This window comes from Lycorma delicatula, chromosome 4 (assembly GCF_047948215.1).
Source record: "Lycorma delicatula isolate Av1 chromosome 4, ASM4794821v1, whole genome shotgun sequence".
Classification (NCBI taxonomy): Eukaryota; Metazoa; Arthropoda; class Insecta; order Hemiptera; family Fulgoridae; genus Lycorma; species Lycorma delicatula.
In genome coordinates, this window is record NC_134458.1 from 139445421 (window position 1) to 139466977 (window position 21557).

At 31.2% G+C, this 21557-nt stretch overlaps 1 protein-coding gene across 1 annotated transcript in view; it reads right to left on the reverse strand.

Annotated features, from left to right (window-relative positions):
- Window positions 1-21557, reverse strand: part of Ir68a (Ionotropic receptor 68a) — a 42192-nt gene that overhangs the window by 18863 nt on the left and 1772 nt on the right. The window contains exons 2-4 of the mRNA XM_075361798.1: window positions 15227-15414; window positions 14915-15101; window positions 11920-12068 (exon numbers count right to left, since the gene is read on the reverse strand). Coding sequence (XP_075217913.1) covers window positions 11920-12068; window positions 14915-15101; window positions 15227-15414 — 524 coding nt within the window. The remainder of the gene's footprint in view (window positions 1-11919; window positions 12069-14914; window positions 15102-15226; window positions 15415-21557) is intronic.

Consider the following 21557-nt stretch of genomic DNA (forward strand, 5'->3'; position numbering starts at 1 on the left):
AGCAGATGAAAATTTTGGGTCATATAACTTTTTAACCGGTTTACATGTGGAGTCTGATGTTTTGAAACTGAGTTTGTGTCTAGCAGTGTAGTATGAAAATCTAGCTTCTTTAGCAGCACACTCCAGATCACTGTTATTGTTATTCCTATCTTTGGTTTTTGAAAAATCTGTTATGTTCGCTGAAGCAGTAGCATTAATAGCACTCCTATGTTTAGCTGTTTTCACGTGATCTTCAACATTACCCTTTCCTTTATGTGCAACAGAAAATTCTGTTGCACAAGCAATAAACATGTTCATTGTTACTGTCAATACACAATTTCAAAAATTTGTATTCATTCCTGAAGTAGGTTAACATTAAACACACATTTTCTTTTGCCCATTGCTAAACGACGAGACAGAAAACGAATAGAGATAAAAATTATCAAAAACGTGTAGACGAGTTACTTCACACACGATAACATAAGCACATTGTCTCTGTCGTGATGCCAAATAAGTAAAACGTTGTGGCGAGCCCAGTAGCCACGCCTCCGTCAAAATCGACGTCAGCGCTTACTCCAAGGTCGGCTGAGAGATGCACGGCGGTAAGAGAATGTTTAAAAAGGCGATGTCGAACATATAGTTCTAAAATTAAAAAAAATCTTCGCCAGTCACAAAATTCTCAAACCCCACTAAAAAACCAGGACTGTCCGGGCTAATCCCGGACGTGTGGTAAGCCTATATAAATAGAGAATGATATTTAAGTATGGAATCAACTTTATACTGCATATCTGAGAGGTATTTGGAGGCAGAAAGAAACGGGATTGTACATAGTTAAAAAAATCTGCATTATGTGGGTTTTACATTTTTGTCTGTCATCTTGGTTCCGTCATATTAAATCAAATTAAAATATTTTTAAAAGGCAAGGTGTACATATGAAACATGATTTCGATTTAAAATTTTACATGATAAACAATGCTGAAAACCGTTTTTCTGTTATGTCTTCGTTATCGAGTTATAAGCATTCAAAGTTGCTATGACGGAAAAATCGTGTTAGCAATAAAACGAGGTAGAACGCGCTGCATGAACATTTTATTGCTTTTTCATTCATAATGCAAACGAACTTTACACAATGCTAATAATATTGATAATAATAAACAATAACTAATAATTAACACAACAAATTACACTGCTATATCAACTGATATTTACTTTTAATATTACAATATTTATTTAAAAATTTTAAATAAATGTTTTCGATCGTAAATTACTAATGAAATAAATTTTGAAAGCATACCATTTTTCAATAACTGTTTTCCCTAAATGCTTACCTTATACAGCTTGGCAGTGTGCTAACCTCAAGTAAAATCCGTTTATAATTTGTATCACGTCTAATGGTTCACAAGCAGATTCGACAATTATTCTTCTTTTCAAGTCGTCAATGCAGATTTTGTTTTTTAAACATTATGTTTCAGGTATCTCCAAAAATATTAGACAGTTCTGAGGACTTGGCAGGCCATTCTGCGGCTCCTCTACGGCGTATCCAGCAATTTGGAAATTGTTAATTAAAAATTTGTCGTGCTTTTAGATAATAATGAGGTAGTGGTTCATCTTTCTGAAACCAAACTATTATTTAATTCTTGTTCAAAATTTTCTCAGATATTTGATAAAATTCTTTCGGTTAATAAATTATAGTAAGCATCACCTGTAAGACTGTCATCTAAAATAAAAGGCCCTACAATACAATGATCAACGATTCCCGCCCAAACGTTGAATTTCTGTAGGTGCTGTGTTTGAGTTCAACATTCATCTGGGATTATTATAGCTCCAATATCGACAGTTTTGCTTATTCACATGGTCATTTAACATAAAAGTCGCTAAATATTATTGAATTAGAAAAATTGACGTATATGACTAATTTTTGCATTATAATATCACAGTACTCAACTCGGAGGTCAAAATCATCTTCCGAAAGTTCTTGCTCCAGCTGTAGCTAAAAGGATGAAATTTATTTGCTTTAAGAATTTTTTGAACTGAAAAATAACTGATGTCATGCTGGACAACAGCTTTCCGAATCGATGAATGATTTGTCTTCAACAAAGGTCTACCTTCTGTAAAGTGATTTTGGTCTACCAGTGCGAGGACGATTCTTTACAGTTTCTTCAAATCGCTGTACTATCTTGATCACAGTCGATTTATTCTCTGTTTGAAAATTTATTATTAAATAAATCATACACCTCTTGTAAAGGCCGAACTTGGTCACCATACCCGTACTTCATCAACAGAGTTATTCTTTCGGTTTCACTTAAAGAAGGCATTGTTATTTGAAGATTTAATATTTAATAAAACTAAATAAATGAACGAGGAAACTAATAATAAAACGTTCACCAAAAAACAAATTTGAACCGCTTGACCTACAACTTAATTACTTCCTTGTACGAAGTAAGGGAAGTATTGTGATCGCGAAAAATTTCGGTTTTCAGATCTCAACGAAAATATCCATTTTGCCCATCTTTGAATCCATTTTGACTAGTTTCGGCGTGACGTCTGTACGTATATATCTCGCATTATTCAAAAACGATTAGCCGTAGGATGTTGAAATTTTTGATTTAGGAATGCTGTAACATCTGGTTGTGCACCACCCTTTTGATTGCAATCGGCTGGACCAAAAGTGTCCATAAAAGCTCAAAATAAAAAAAATAAAAAATGGTTTTTGGACTTTTTCTTAACTACAGTAATAAGTATTCATTGAGAGATTTTCAACGATATAGAATATCATAAGTGGTACTTATTTTCATTGGTTCCAGAGTTATAGCCAAATAAAATTTTAATTAACGAAATATTTTGATCTTACAAGGTGAAGGCATATCGCTTCGAATCCGACTTCATTCCCTTTTTTTAACTTTTTTTTTATAATTTAAATATATTGATTTATTAATAATTATTAATCTCTGATTGAAAAAAATTTATAATAAATAATAATTTAATAATAACAGTAAAAAATATATGAAAAAATACCAGATGTTATTAATGAAATAATAATTTATGTACTTTTCATTTTTAAAAGAATGTGTATATGTAATTTAATAGGCGTTAAGGAAGTCATGTGGTGTCCACATCAGATATTTTTTACTAGCACTATCAAATTTTATCATTACAAGTATTTTGAAGTAAAAAGGTGAAATGAGGAGTTAAGTTGCATTATTTCAACGTAATACAAACTGCATTGTTGTAAATTAACATTCGATTTACTCAGCTAACTTTGTAATACAGTTTTAGTAAGTAGTTCCAGCTGATTTGTTTCATATACGATAAGTAACAATTATCAGCTGATATTAACACTGGAAGTTAGTTTTTATTTAGAAAATAGTTGATATAACCGTTTAATTTGTTGTTGTGTTAATTATTATTGTTTAATCAATACTATAGTAGTGTTTAAAGTTCGTTAATGTATGCATTATGAATGTAAAATGCAATAAAATTGTTCATGCAGCGAGTTTTACCTCGTTTTATTGTTAATACATTTCCATCATTGCAACTTTGAACGCTTATAACTCGATAACGAAGAATTAACAGCAAAACGGGTCTTTATTAAAATTTTATAATAATAAAAAACCACCATAACGCAGATTTTTTTTAACTATGTAGAATCCCATTTTTTTCTGCTTTCAAATACCTCACAGATATGCAGTATAAAGCTGTTTTAATACTTAAATATCACTTACGCATATAAGGATAAATATGTATTAAATATTTCGTTTCATATATATATATATATATATATATATATATATATATATATATATATAAAAGGACTGTGTACTGTGTATTTTTCTGTTCTTATGTAAGTTATACAGCTGAGAAGTGGAGTAATCTCTTCTTTGCAAAATATTCCAAGGATGCTTATCATTTGAAAATCAGCTATTAGATGGATGTGTAGCTTAAAATATGGTACTTTTTGCAGAAATACGTTTAAGGAACTGAATATTTTGACTATGAACAATATATTTCTTTTTAAATCAATTCATTTGGGCAAAACAGAGAGTATAATTGTAGAATCTTTAATCTCTGCGCTCGAAACAAAGATAAATTATACTTAGCCTCAGAGATATTAATATTCAAAGTTAGTTTTAGGTTAATATGTTTAAATAAGAATAAAATACAAAAACATTATTATAATGTGCATCACAAATCGTTATAATGCTGGCAATTTAAATTGCTAGTAATATAGAAATTATTGAAATTATTATAGATTTGAAATCAGCTTGCGGGGGAAGGTTACGCGCTCTTTCCTCTTCCACTGCCTAAGGTTTCTGCTCATTCCCCGTACACGGTAATAATATAATGAATTGTTCCTTTTCTCTTTACAGGTCAACGTTTTGTCAACTCATCTTATGTATTTATTAGCAAAATATTTATTGCATTACTCTGGTGCGCATAAGAAGTTACTATCTCACGTCTGAAACTTTTTATTTTACATAAAATATTTCTCTAATTTTCCGACCTGTTAAAAATTTGCAATGTTCGGCTAAATTTAAATATGGATTTTAAAATTGAAAAATTTGTAAAACTTTACATAAAAAATAAAAAGATTATAATCTGAAAGTCAGTATCACATGAAATAAATTTCAAATCATCACATGATAAATCTGTTGTATTTTCGTCATCTTCTTGTAAGTTTACCTACAATGCGTTGTGAGTGGTCGTCCCGCAATCCTTCTTTATCAAAATCTTCTATTTTAAGGTTTTCTGTGTGTCTAACGCATTTTCTCCAGGCATCTATTGTTACGCGATTTATGGCATCTTCCAATAATGTTTTTACGTCATCTATTTGAAATGTACTGTTTTTGGTTGCCACCTCACATTTTATCTGCGCCCAAATTAGCTTGATTGTGTTACATAGGCAGTGATACGGCTGTAGTTGAACGACTTCATCCCAATTTCTGTTGTAATATCGTCATGCTTATACAGTCTGTATTTTCCCTATGTTCATTAACAATAGACAGTAATTGGGGAATTGTGTGCGAAAGATTGTGTAGTATTTTCTTCTCTTTTAACCGTGAAACAATTTCTGCCTTTTTTGTAATGGTCACTGACACTTTCTCTTAAAGCGCAGAATGATAGCTGGCGTTATTCGTCACGATAACACAGCCTTTTTCCAAAGATCGCAACAAATTTACGAACCGTTCTCGGAATACATATCGTTCATTTCTTGGTGGAAGTCCTCCGTATGCTTCGACTGAAAAACGTGAGCACACTTGTGTCTTTTATAAAACCAAGTTCATAGCAACCAGCGTGGCATGTAACTAAACTGGATCCTTTCTTAACCGGAAACTTAATCTCACCACTGCTTGTTGAATTCTGCCAGATGTATTTCCTGGAATGGTTATGGTTTACCTACGTTTCATGTAGATAAATTATTGGTCGAGAATTTTTCTTTTCAATTTAATGCATTTTCCTTAAATATTTTAATCGAGTAAGAACAATGTCAGACCTCTCCGTCAAACATTTTCTGCCGTCATTACACTTACGAAAGCGGAACCTAATTTTTGTCTTACAATTTTTCACGTGGACTACGCTCTCCCGGTAAATTTTTTTTCTGAATGTCTGTAATTCTACTCTACGTTGGATACTCTCCTTTATCGTAAAATTCTTGAATGGAACGATGAACTACATTTTTATTAAAATCGTCCAGATCGGTTATCCAGGTTGTATGAAGAATTTTTTTCCAAGGCGATTCAAAAGAATGTTAGTTTAATTCGCCTCGGGCTGATGTATTTTCATTATCTTCACGACAAATATTTTGTACAGTACGCAATAATAGAGCACACATGGTGTGCTGCATTACAGTCTCTTCCTGCGTTGCATTAAAAACCTCCTTAATAACAGCATTAGGTTTACTATGCACAAGCTCTTTTAAATAATTATATACCCTATAATCATTTATTTCTATTGTTTCCGAATATGAGGACTGTCTGCTGTCATTTTAACTTACACCCTTACACAATTAAAATAACGTATTTTTCACAGTTAAAGATCAGCCAAAGAAACTGCATGCCCGATTGATATAAAACCGTAATCTAAACTGGTCGAAATTGTAATATAAAACAAACGTTGCGTATGCGATGACAATCACGATGGGAAAACACTTACAATTTTTAGAATGAGATAATCTTATTATGTACGTAAAATACCTTAAGCGGTGTTACTGAAAAATTTGATTTTAATTTTCGTGATTTAATTATTTACTGAAAATACTATACTTGTATGTGGTCTTATTAGATTTCTGATGCGTAGTTAATGATGTATGTTTGATGAACTGGCCGTATGCGCTCCGCGCTGCTGCAGAATACGACTGTGGAGGGAGGGTAGACAAGATGAAGTCGCATGACCTTAACCCTCAAGATGATTTCAGATCTATTATAAAGTAAACTAAAATTGATGCCTTCCATGAGACATGTCTGTAAAAAAAATATCTGTTGACGTTAGAATAAATCTCTCCACTCTCAAAAATTTCTCTATTTTCTTTTCCCAGTATTTAATTGATAAATCCGGTAAGGTGCTTACATACTTCACATTTTAAAGTTATACAAAACATACTATTTACAAAGCTCTATATTTTTTATTTATTTTTCATCCATAACCTTTTTAGTGAGTACGATAAATCAACTTTGGTTATGCTTCCTTTTTGCCCACACTTCTTTCATCCTTCGAGAATGTCATTCCTTCTCTTTTTGTGTTCCGCTAGTTGATTTTTCTTTCCTGAAAAGCTGCTTTCTGAATTACCTGTCTAAAAAATGTCCTGTCAGTTATTGAGTCTGTGTAAATTCAATGTTTTTCATGTCTTTTTCTAATTCTCGAAACCATGCGAGCTTGGATTTGTAACTTTTTAGCAAGTCAAAGATCTGTTAAGTTAATCTGTTATCACCTATCCTATGCATGTCTATAAAATTGTAATCTTCTTTTCCTCATAACATCTGTCAGTTATTCAACTGTCAACTATAGCAATTAGGTCATAATCTCAATTCCGATTCACTGTTAACTTTTATGTTCTGTTATTTTCCCCAGAATCCTCATTTCGATAACAACCAAGATCTCCAATTCTGGTAAGTTTAAGTGTTTTTGCTGCGTAAAGTATTTTGAGTCTACCACTGTTTGATGCTGGTCTCCGTGGCGCGAGTGGTAGCGTCTTAGCCTTTCATCCGGAGGTCACGGGTTCGAATCCCAGTCAGGCATGACATTTTCACACTACGGTACAAATCATTCATCTCATCCTCTGAAGCAATACATAACGGTGGTCCCGGAGGTTAAACAAAAAAAAAAAGAAACAGATTTTGATAACCCGGTGGGTTGGTCTAGTGGTAAACGCGTCTTCACAAATCAGCTGATTTAGAAATCGAGAGTTCCAGCGTTCAAGTCCTAGTAAAGTCAGTTATTTCTATACGGATTTGAATACTAGATCGAGGATAACGGTGTTATTTGGTGGTTGGGTTTCAGTTAACCACACATCTCAGGAATGGTCGAACTGAGACTGTACAAGACTACACTTCATTTACACTCATACATATCATCCTCTGAAGTTATACCTGAACGGTAATTCCCGGAGGCTAAACAGGAAAAAGAAAAAAAATACTATTTGATTATGTTTCAGTTTTGTTTCTTTGATACAGATTTCTTGTTATGTTACATGCGTTCTTGTAATGTGAAATGCTCTTTCAATTTTTTGTATTCTAGTTTCTATCATTTTGTATTTTGTTTTTTTTTTTTGTTTGTGGTGTTCGATATCCAATCTCAAAGATATTTAAAGCAATCCGTTTCAGATGCGGTTTTATATATCTTAAAGCGTTGAGGTGCATCGTTTTTCAAAGGATAATTGTGATCCGACTTTGGCTGTTTGTTTTTTAATTCGGTGATTTGTTCTTGTAAATTTTCAAGTGAGTATGTAATTAATGCCATGTCATCTACAAAAAATAGGCAATCCACCGTGTATTTGTGTTCGTGAAAAAGTTGTATGCCCTTAGTATTTATAGCTTTTCTCCATTCTCTAACCACTTTCTCTAATGCAAAATTAAAAAGGAGGGGTGAGATAACCATCTCCTTGTCTTTCACCTGATGTTATTTCACAACATTTTCCTAGTTCCTCCATTAATTTAACCTTAGATATTTTGTTTGTTAATGTTGTTTTAATTATTTCAGGTGTTTTATTGTCCAGTGCCAATTCTTTTATAATACTGATTAACACGTTTCTGTCAATTGAATCGTACACCTTTTTAAAATCTGAAAAAGTCTACATATTTCAAGCTCTTGATTTTCCTAATTTCTAAGATTTGTTTTAGGTTTGTGATTTGTTTTGCACAGGATCTACTTTTCCTAAACCTTATTTAATACTCTCCTAGTTTTGGGTCGAGCAATGTTTCAGCTCGGTCTAAGACAGGATTTTATGCTCACTGGTAAGAAGGATATTCCTCTATAGTTAATTGGATTTTTCTTGCCTCCTGTCAGATACTTTAACACGTTCTCATTAGAGTATTTCCGTAGCTCCGCAATTTCTCCAGATGCTTTGTAGGTTTTAAGTTGAATTAAATTTTCTTTAATTTCTTCAAATGTTGGTGACTTTGAATCTGCTTAACTTGAATATAGTTTCCAAAATTAACTTTTTTTTTGAGGCGGGGGGGGGGGGGGGTGTTATAGTTGTATAATTTTTTAAATACTCTGCAAGTGTTTTACAATTTTCCGTGTTATTATGTGAAGTTTTGAATGTTTTTGGATCTTTAAAATGTAAACTTGATGGTGCGTATTTTTAGGTAGTTCAAAGCTATATATATATATACTGGCATTTCCCATTGCGGCCTCGCTTGCGAAATACATAATCAGTATCGCAAACATAAATTACCATTACAATCTTACCAAATCTCATAAATATTGATTCAATAATGGTAGCATAAAATGGCGAAATGTAAAAAAACAATTTGTTTTTCTTACCCCTAAAAATATTAAAATTCAAAAAACCCGAAAATGGTTTTTAAATATTTGTCTGACGAGTATTTGCAAGCGCAAATCGATAGAATATGTTGTTTAATATAGTCAGAAATGAGGAAAATTTGCAATCATTGTTCAAAATTTTTTTATCTTTCTTCACCCCGTTCAAGGTCGAATTTAAAAGAAATCTATAAATTGGTTTTTAGATTTTCTCATGAAGATTATACATACCAAAAATCAAGTTGGTATCTTTCTTTGTTACTGAGAGATTAAAATAAAATAGTAAAATAATTTAAAAAAAAAATAGCAAAATTAATGTTACCCCTTTTTAACCCTTTAAACTCGGAATTTCAAAAAATCCTTTCTTAGTCTGCACTTACACTGTTAAAATATGTAAACAAATTTTCATTAATTTGTCTTCAGTAGTTTTTGCTGGGTATTCATTATCAGTCAGTCAGGACATGTTGTTTTATATATATATATATATATATATATATATATACACGAGGTGCGACAATAAAGTAATGAGACTGATGTGAAAAAAAAATGTTGCTTACTGTTTTAGTCATGCTTAGTGTTGTCTCCTTCAAAGTAGTTCCCCTCTGATTGCACACACTTATTCCAGCGCTTCTGCCATTGATGGTAACATTTCTGGAACTCAACTTCTGTAATATCCTCCAAAACCCTCGTCACAGCTTTTTGGACATCTTGTGTTGTTTGAAAATGGTGTCCTTTGACCGCCGTTTTGACTCTTGGAAATAGAAAAAAGTCGCACGGAGCGATATCTGGTGAATAAGGTGGCTGTGGTGGTACTGAAATTTGTTTTGAGGTTAAAAATTGCTGTACTGACAGAGCAGTATGGGATGGCGCATTATCGTGATGCAGAATCCAATTATCAGCAATGTTGGCACGGACATGAAGAACTCGTTTACGAAGTCTTTCTAAAATTTCTTTGTAGAAATATTGGTTAACTGATTGTCCAGAAGAAGCACCCACTCTTTATGAACAATTCCCTTGGAATCGAAGAAGCACACAAGCATGCATTTTCACTTTTGACTTTGACATGCAAGCTTTTTTTGGTCTGGGTGATCCCTTTGAGCACCATTGCGAACTTTGGCGTTTTGTCTCTGGATCGTATTGAAAAAACCAACCTTCATCACCAGTGATAACACGGCTCAACAAATCTGGATTGATTTCCGTTTGCTCTAACAGATCGGCTGCCACATTTTTCCGTGTTTCTCGCTGTTGTGTGAGATTTTTGGGAACCATTTTTGCACAAATCTTTCTCATACCAAGATCTTCAGTTAATATTAGACGAACCGTTTCTTGATTGATGTTGAGTTCTTCTGCAATCATTTTCACGGATAATTTTCGATCAGATCGTACGATTTCACGCACCCTGGTCAAGTTGACATCTGTCCGTGAGGTTGATGGTCGTCCACTGCGATCTTCATCTTCAACATTCGTTCTGTCTTCACTAAAAATTTTATGCCACTGAAAAACTTGAGCTCCTGACATAACCTCCACTCCAATAGCCTTCTGAAGCTTACCATAAGTTGTCGTCGCGTTTTCACCCAATTTAATGCAAAAAGAAATGGCAAACTATTGCGCAATATTTTGCGGTTTCATTTCTGTGACGAGAGACACAAACACGTGTTCACTTATCACAGCACAACTCACGACTGAGCAGTTGCATCAATGTGCCGCTTGAACTAGAAGTACCTTATAGACCAAGGTCAAAGATGGTGTGCCTACGCAAGCTGCAGGGTTGCCGCATCTTGCAAAGAAAAATCAGTCTCATTACTTTATTGTCGAACCTCGTGTATATATGAAAACAGCAATCTACGTCTGCAAGTGAAATTGGTGTTAGTTGTTCCTTCATTTTGCATATTCGTCATAGCAACAAATGGCACCCATTTAAGATGCAAATGCTGCAAAAACTGAGGATGACCCAGACAGACGTGTCGCGTTCTGTTCGTGGGCATTATGTCAATATCAGAATAATTCTACATTCCCACAGAGTATCCTATTCAATGGTGAGGCAGTGTTTTATGACAGTGGCAAGGTAAAACTGCAGAATCACCGATATTGGCGTGATGAAAATACCCACTGGATTGACCCATCCAATGTTGTTGTTGGAGATGTTAAAATTATGGTGTGGTGTGGGATATGGGGTATCCATGTGTTGGACCAATCTTCATCTATGGAACCCGTAATTCCGAGTGGTACTTGGACATGCTGAGAGACACTGTCTTTCCTTCCCTTTTAAATGAAGATGGAACATTCCCTTCATTTTTTCAACAAGGTGGTGCTCTGCCACACTTTAGGCTAAATGTTTGTCAGTGGCTCGATGTCCAGTTGCCTGGGCAATGGATTGGTCGGCATGGTCGACTAATCACCAAGATCACCCAACGTCACACCTATGGACTTTTATTTATGGGGGCATTTGAAGCAACTTGTTTATGCAGAGAAGATTCATGATGTTCACCATTTGCAACAAAGAATTACGCTGTGCTGCACGGAAATTGCACCACAAGTGCTTCTGCGAGTGTCTGCTGACTGGATTAAGTGACTGGAGTTATGCATTACACTAAACGTTCGACATATTGAACACATCATGTAGCCCTCCAGTGTCAATTTTGGATGCCAATAACTTCTACACCATAACAGTTATATTAAATTTGATTGCAGAAATGAATTCCTGGTAAAATTTCAATCTGTTTTGATATGTTACATGATCCCCCATCCCATTTAAATAAATGGGTGGCGATTCAAAATGGCGGATTTCAAAATGATGGCCATTGTTGTGTTATGCCCCAAACGTAGGCCCTCATACCTAATTTACGTTGATGTATCCAAATGTTTCATTTTCTTTAAAACTTCTGAAATAATAGGCTGTACTGTGACTTTTGGATCACTCTGTATATTACAATGGATTTTAAAAATAACTGATCCAATAATTACCTATCAGCAAAACGAAGAAATCTAGACGCTTGATCTCCATTTGTAAGTAAAAGAAGGTAAATGTTACAACCTGCTCTTCGAATTTCTTTCACAACTTTTACTGAATCATAATTTGGTGACAATAGATCTTCTGATTCCTTTACTAAGACCTTGAAACAAAAAAATACATAAGTAGATAAAAAATTTTATTAGTATTCTAAATAATTTTCCTTGCTAATGTGGGATTATGCATAATTTTTTTTCTCATTGATATTAGTCTCAAAAAGAATAAGACCTGTGAATGATTAATAAAATGAGAATTAAATCATAAATAATAACACTCTAAGTCACATTCAGTACCTTTTAACAAAAAATTATTCTATGTAATATGAGATTTCATAAAAAAATGCATAATTTTATAATTAAAATAATTGACTGATAAATGTAAGTAAATTTTTAAAGCCTTTTGGTACCCAACAAACAATTTTTTTGTTAGTAGTTTACTTATGAATCTTTTTATTAAATTTTATTCTGCTAAAGCAGACTAAGACTTTTTTTAAGCTTTTGTATTGCAAATTAGTAAAATTTTTTGCATAATTATTGAGCTATTTGTTAATTTTTGGGCTTGATAAATTTCCTTAGATCTTGTTCATAATGATTGGTGATGATATTAATCTAAATTAAGAATTTGCAACAATAAACCAAATCAAATTATATAATAAAGCATGATAAAAAACTTCAAACATTTTCAGTCATCTTTGCTGCATTTCTCACTGGTGTCACAGCTTATGTTATTGCTAGCACATTTTTTTTAATTAAGCAGACACAATGTAGTTTACAGAAAACAAATAATGCAAACAAGTTATTACACACAGAACACAATCACTAAACAGACAAAATGTTTCTAGAAAATTTAAACGAAACTATTCTGATTGCACAATGCTCTGTTATGGCTAAACAGAATACAGTTTTAATCAAAGGTACAGTGATCTACACAACATCATAGAATCTATATTTCCTATTATCTCACAGACACAAATTCACTCAATACCAACAACTTTGATATTCTTCACATATAAAAGAAAGGCTCCAACTCCCTTCACCCTTCACTGCCAACAGCCTTCAACATGATTCAATATATAAACACGCAAAAACACACAAATAATATGCTAAATGAACAGACAAAGTTCGAATCACACACACTTTTTGACCATATTCTTAATACATACTTACCTTATTAATAAAACAAAGAAAATTACCAGTGTGAAAAACAGCAAGCAGGATCGTCATTGAGGATAGTCAGAGAGAGGACTGAAAACAATTTGAAGTAAATTTTTTGAACATTTTATCATGCATTTTGGTTTGGTATGTTGTTACAAAAAGTTAAAATTTTTAACAAATTTAGAACTCTGTTCTAAATTTTACATTTAATTATAAGAAACTGCATAACCAGTTTTGCAGTCCTTGCATTTTAAACTATTTATATTCTTTTTATTTTTTCATATATATGTAAACATATTTAAAATTATATTTACTATTAATATCATTTGTACATGTATCTTAGGTACCACAACCTAATGTATGGTTGTAAGTAACTGATATGAAACACAAGTCATTACTCCTGTAAATGACATTGTTGTTCACAAAATAACTCCATTACTAGACTGAGGAATGAAGTACTTTCCTGTTTGTTGTCTTTTTCTTTAAGCTGAATGTACAGTTGCGTATCAGTATGTTGATCCCAAGTAAATGTAGGTGATATTCAGTCTTATAAGTGATACATTTATTCTGTTAACCACAGGAATAGTGGAAAAAACATATTTATATATTTATTTATATATAAAACTGCATGGTGAAAATTGTTACTCTCAGAGAAAACCAGTTGACCAGAGAAAACCAGTCTCTTGTATCTTTGGTGATTTTAGACTTATTACACTGATACGAAAGAAAGACTGCATATGTAGGGTAAATAAACAATTTAATATAATATTTTCTGTTAAGAAACAATGAATGATGAACTCATTATTAATGATATCTGTATTCAATAGAAAAATCATTAAGAGCCAGTAATATCTGACGTTAGTATTATTATTCTTTTGTTATTAATATCAACATATTTTAGTATTTGTATTTTTGTTTGCTTTATTAATTTTGTTACTGTATTAATTAAATTCAAACTTAACATTTTTATACCATATTTTATTAAATCCTAAAGTTGTCATGTCCATAGAAACTATTATTTTTTTAATGACTAAGTGAAGGAATATATTTCAAGATATTCTTTTTTAAACTTACTTTACAGTGGTTTTTCCTACTTTTGCTATCTTCAGTAAATGATGTTGTTTTCCATTCTGGTTTCAGCTTTTGTTGCTGATGGTTGTTGTGAGACATATATTTAAGATGTGGTAAAAAAATACATTAAGTTTGAATCATATCTATAAAATTAATATATCATTGTTATTTGTTTGAATATTTTATAATGTTCAAGTCTGTTATGATGTGGTTGTATTTCTTTCTATACACGTATAGAATATGAAGATTATCTATTTATATTACTAGATTTGTGATTTACTTCTGTAAAATAATGGTAAATCATGACTAAATGTTGTTATGGAGTGATTTTATTTGTTTATTACATCTTTATTTGAAATAATACATGTTTGTCCTATGCAGAACATTGTGTAGTCAGAGTTGTTTAGTTTATATGTTCCAGTCTATGTTTTATATGTGATTTCTAATTTGTGTGCTATTTTCCCTGATACTTCAATTTCTGATTGTTGGTATTATTAATACTAATCCTTTTACGACTAAATAATAAAGAGGAGATAATGTTGAAGAAATCTACAAAGGTACAACTCTTGTTTGGTGAAATTACTTCTATTTAATCCAACATTAAATGTCACAATTGATAGAGGGTTTTCTGATTTTAGATTAACATATACTATTAAGTTCAATTAACTCTGCATTTACTTATATAAGATGAATAAAATTTATCATTTTAATAACAACTACTTACTTTTAACACAGTCTTAATTCTAAGTTTTAAAAATAAATCTTCACTGAAAATATTTTTAAAAGAAACATCCCATATAATAGCTAAGCAAGTCAAATCCTTATGTACTTGTTTTAATATGTCTTGTATTAACCAATCCAACTCTTTCCCATGATCAATTTCATTCAAGCGATGAAATATATCTAATGGTCTATTAACAACAGAAAACAAAATGTACTTTAAAACAAAAAATTATTATTACAGTTTTAAAAGCTAGTCAGTAGTTTGACAAGATAGATATTGCTTCTGAATTTGCAGAATAACATACACACTTACAATTTAATCCACTGGAGTAAATTTTCAGCATCACTAATTATTATCAGTTCATGATGCTGGAATGGGTATAGTCTGCTTAAAGGTCTGGTTACTTTTAACTGATTTTGAATGCTCATGTAGACAATTAAACTTGATTTTTGAAGTTCATTTAATGGTACTGTCTCTTGAATGATCAGTTGAGATTGGAACTGTTGAAAATGCAATTAGTGAACTATAGCTATCTGAAATTCTAACAAACTGCCTAACTAGTTATATAGTCTGCTTAAAGGTCTGGTTACTTTTAACTGATTTTGAATGCTCATGTAGACAATTAAACTTGATTTTTGAAGTTCATTTAATGGTACTGTCTCTTGAATGATCAGTTGAGATTGGAACTGTTGAAAATGCAATTAGTGAACTATATGAATTTCTAACAAACTGCCTAACTAGTTATATATCAAAATATTAATAAATATGCAAGTTAGGAAGAGACAATTTCAGTCATAGTTTAATGGCATTCATCATTAAGCTTATCATCTTTGTTGTCAATAGTTTGAATGGTTTGATGCAAAGCTCCTATAAGCTTTCTAGGCTTACCATTTAATTCTAACATATTTCAATGACCAGCTTAAAAAAGAAAAGATTAATTTTCTTAATAATCATACATGGAAACATAACTTAAGGCCTTTTCATAACATTGTGCAACTCCTTTATTGGTTACACACCTTCTTAATCATTGATGTATCTGCTACACCTTCCTTTGCTATTGTTGTATTTTAATTTTTTGCCTTTCCTAATACTCATACTATTTAATTTTTACTAAATTAACTAACCCTGTTTAGGTTGATATGACAACCTCCTCCCTCAGTTCATTTTCACAAGATTTTTCTATAAATTTCTTGAATATGTACTGTCACTATTTTAAACTTTTCAACTCTCCTATTCTTCAATGTTATTTTGTTCAGGAAATTTCAAAAACTTCTGTTCTAAACAATAATAAAAACTGTTATTTGTTAAGTGTTAAATATGTTTTACAAAATTATTTGGATATTTAAAAACTAGGTGGATAATTAAATTCAACACAACTAACTCAGGTAGTTTAATGTTGTTTATAATACTCCTCTTTTCTTAATTTGTCTTTCCCCTCCCACTACTACAATTTATCTCATACAACTAGAATAACTAACATCATAATATATTAAAAAATATATGAAATAATCATCTACAGAAAATACCTAGTAAATTTTTCTGTGGACCTATTTACAAACACACGTGCATATTCTAGTCTGGTTTTACCTACAATAAGATATACTGGCCTTTCCATGTTTCTTGTTCTCTCTCAATTCCTCCTTCCACATTTGTTTTCAAATATGGAGAAGCTCTCTTGCTAAAGACATTAAAAGGCATTTAAGAGGAAAGTCTTCACTTTTTCCTTAACTTAATTTTTCTATCTTTTTCTTAGATATTCTCTGGGTTGTCATCTTAACCCAGTTTCCTCCTAATTCTTTCTCTTACTCTTGACATTCTTTCTCAACTCATTTTTTTAATGTTTCCATACTTTGTAATTTCATCTCCTCACCTCTCTTCTACCTATGTGTTTCTTCTTAGGGTCATTTCTTTTCTATATTTCTTACCCTGTTTTTTTCTTGATTAATTGTTCTCAGTAACTTCATTCCTGGGTTTTAAGTCTGTTCCAGTCCCTTTCAGTGAAATCCATTTCTCTGCTTTATATATTATTGTAAAATAACAGAAACCTAGGTAAGATGAGGACCATTTTACCACCCACCACTCTTACAACTGTTTCCTTTATAAAACAATGACTCTGAACCATCTCATAGAGTAGTATCTTAGAAATTGAAGGATGTAAAGTAGTAAAATATCAATAATCAAAGCCACATGGTCACAATTCCCAAAGTTAAATAAAGTTGGATACAGTTTACTTCATATTAAATGCACAGATAAATGGCTGTAATGATATAAGATAATGCAATTAAAAAAGAAACAATATTTTTTAACATACTAACCTTGACCTTTACTAATACCCTTTTGTTCCTTAACTTGTTTAATAGTTTTTATAAATTCTATCTTTCTGAAATCATTTTGAAGTTTTATTGTGAGCCATTCATACTTTTTAGAATGTAAGTATTAAAAAGAATTGAAAAGAATAAACAACTTAAAAAAAAATCCCTTTCGGCATGCCGGAAGGTGAAGGTATATTTCACCGGTGGTAAGTAGGGGATAAAAAAAATTTCCACCTTAAGTTAAAAAAACTTCAAATTTACTCAATATGACCATTGCTGCATGTGAAAAAAAATTTCACATATTTAGCATCTGACAAGCACATTTTACAATTTCAGCAACATTTTGGTCATCCCTTGCCGTAAGGGTTGGTCATATCAAAAATTATTTCAGACAAAGGTTTTAGGTAATGTTTAGAAGACTAATGACCATTTTAAACTGATTCGATACTGTGCCTATTAAGGAAGGTATTATTTTTTTATCTTCAAAACCCCATTTTTCCACCCCCTGGGCCAATGGTTGGTGATATCAAAAAACTTTACTTTAATAAGTTTTAGGCCCTTATCCAAAGAATAGTAGGAACTTTAAACGAATTCGATATTTTACTTAATAAGAAAGTTATAGCAATATTTTGTTTTTTTGAAAAAGCCCCCCCCCCCCCCCATTACCACCCCATGGTCCGATTTTGCCCATTAATGAACTCAAACAAGATTTTTGGTCGTTATATTTTATGTATCAATTTGAAAGTGATCGGCACAAAGTTATGGCAGTTATCGTGTCTATAAGAAAGTGAATATCTATAAAAACTTTTGAACTGACGGTGGTTTAGTGGTCTGGGGGATGTTGTGAAATGCATACGTTGAAATTTTCCAGAATTTGAGTCATGGTATCCATTACAATAGGTAGTTTTCTTATGAAACCTACCTAAAAAATTCTGGTTTCTTCAAAATCAGCTGATTTCAGTGAATAGTTCTTAGGTCCAAGTCCTAATAAAGTAGTTGCTTTTAATTAGATTTGAATATTATATCATGGATACCAATGTTCTTTGGTGGCTGTGTTTCAATTAACCATACGTCTCAGGAATGGTTGGCCTAAGTTTGTTCAAGACTACATATTTACTGGTGCATTACTATTAATAAACTAAACAACTATTAATAAAAATATTTAAAAAAAGAAAGAGATTAAAAATAATATTTATGATCTCAGTAATCTAAATTAGACAGTTCATGATCTTTAAAATAACATGTAAATTAAGCTGTTAATTTTACCTATCATTCAAAGCAGAGTTAATACAAACAATTAAAATATGGAGCACAAAGATGGAACTGATATTTTTTGAATTTAACATGATAAACTTCTTTTTTTTGTTTTTGACAGTATGAAGTATTCACTGAGAAAGCATGCACGAGTTTTCCAGCTCTCCAATAAATTAGTAGGATTTACAATTTAATATTAAAATGTCATTACAATTCACTGAATCAACACTGAGGTTGTTAACATTTGCATCGGTTATTTAATTTAATGTTATTGGATTTTTTCAATTTATTTTCAAATAAAGTTTGAAATCCCTTTTAAATAATTAAATTCTTTCTTAATGTTAACTTTCATTCTGCATCCAAATTGTATTCTAGTTATGCCAATAACATAATGAGTATCAGAATAAATAAGTGGTGCCTTCAGCATGATTTTCAAAGTATTAACTTAACAAGCTTAAGTTTTAAAAAATACAAACTATTGGTAAGGCATTTATTAGAGTTAGTGGTCTGTAAAGGAATTCTTTAAACTAGAAAATGCAGCATGAGATCTTAAATAGTATGGATTTCTAGTTTATAGATTTTTACCACTTTTAAATTTCTGTATTTGTCAGAAATTAATGAGAGCTGAAAAATAAATTGGATTTAGTAAGTAGATATATGCAATTATACTAGATTGATTTAAATTCTCTCTACTTACAACTGCAGTATTTATAATGTTTTTGTCTAAGACTTTCAGCAGAGAAATTTTTATAAAACTATTAATATCTTAATTACCAACCAAATCAAATGATTTATTATATAACTTTTTAAAACTTATGCTAATACATCAGATGTGTCATTTAAACAAATTGAAAGTGTTATGACAATGAATTTTAAAAATATTAAATTTAATACATTTAGTTTGCTTTGATATTAAAAGAGAAATTATACATAAAGTTTAATAGTTACAGCTGTTAATTATCACTAGTTCCTGATACTTTTAGATTACTGAATGTAAATTTCTGGTTTCTGTGATAGAGTAGTAGCCTCTTAGTCTTCATCTGGAAGATCCTGGGTTTGAATCCTAGTCAGACATAACATTTTCATGTACTAAAAAATTTCCATTCCCCATTCTGATGCACAAGCTAAAAGCTTGTGCCAAAAAAATAAAAAGATTAAATAAATATAAACAAGTATAAGTCCTCTGCTGGTGTAGATATATTCTACACTATATCTGCTTTTTGGTTGAATTGTTTTGAGTTCTTTTTTGTTTTGTTTCAGAGTCACTTTCTTTTATTAACTAAATTTATCTAATGTTACTTCCTTATGGGTGTGATTAGCATACATACACACACACACACACACACACACACACACACACACACACACACACACACACACACACACACACACACACACACACACACACACACACACACACACACACACACACACACACACACACACACACACACACAACAAACAAACAAACATACACATTCACACACACACAACAAACAAACAAACATACACATTCACACACACACAACAAACAAACAAACATACACATTCACACATTGAAATTGTTCAAAAATTATTCATACCATTCTCTTGAGAACTTTTACCACTGCAATTTTCATGTCCTTTTAGCAGTTTTTCTACTGCTATTGATATCATGGAAATACTAATAATTAGCTAATTGCAGACAGTTTTTGGGGGAATGTGGTGTTACTAATGAAAATAATTGCCTTTTGGTATTAGATTTGTTATTAATGTTTTTATTATTTACAACAACAATAACAGATTATTAAAAGTCTGCTGTTTATTAAATTTCTTAGCAATGTAATTTTATATAAAATATAATTATTCAGTTTTATTCAAGAAGGAGGCAAGTGAAGTTTGGTGGAGGGTGGACCTACCTCAAAACATAAAAGGATTCAACTAATTTTTTTTAAATATAATTTTTTGAGTAAATTACTGTAATTTATCAATATTTTAAAATTTATTAAAAAAGTGTAAAATAGACATTTCAGAAAAAAATATGATTGTATAAAAATTAAAAATCCTGAATATTTACAACAAAAAGAGATAAGCTAAACCAAAACTATGTTGTTTTTAAGGAAATGTCTTACAAAATAAAATATTCATGATTAGAAATAATTTTGTAAATTAGTTTGAGAAAATCAAATATTTATTTTTAGAAGCATTAATGTCTAGTTTAAAACACTACATGTTAAGAAATAAATAATTCAAATTCTTCTATATTGAGAGAAACAAGAACCACAAAAAAACAAAAAGATAATTGTAAAACAACTAAATAATTAGATGAAATTATTTAGTTGAATAAACAACTATGTAACATACATTACAAGTTGTGATGTAATCATTCATTGATTAAATCACAACTTGTAACAACCTACCTTCTTTCTTTTTCTATTTAACCTCCAGAACCAGTGTAAAGTATTACTTCAGAGGATGAATGAGGATGATATGTATGAATGTAACAACCTACTTAGGTTGTTACTTGTAACAACGGTAGGTTGTTACAATTATCAGTACCTTAACTTTAAAGTTAAGTGATTATGGGTTTCTGTTGTCAATCAAATTCATCATACTAAATGCCAACATTATTCAAGTTTTTTATTATTTTGAGTAGACCTGGTCACAGTCACAGCTTGGAAATTGGTTTATGAATAATGTAGCTGCTATTGTCTATAATAAAAACTTAATCTTATTTCACTTTATCATAGGGCAACCTTGATTAAATGCTTTTCATATAATCACACTGGTCAACAAAATTAAATTTTTTGTTTGTTAAATGAGAGTGAATGATTGATTTTTATAGTATTTTTTATGCTGATTTCATATGGGCTAATAGATTTCTTCTATCGGGTTCAGTTTTTTTGTAATTGAAATTTCTTTTGAAACAAAAAATGTATGGTATAATATGACAATACATTACATGCATTTTGTACTCATCTAAAATCTATTTCTTTTGAATTTTCTGCTGTAATTTTCTGTAGGTAGATCCCTCTTTAGATTCCAACAGTCGTCAGCTAACATTTTTGGGAACTATTTTCCCTGGTATCATGTTTCCA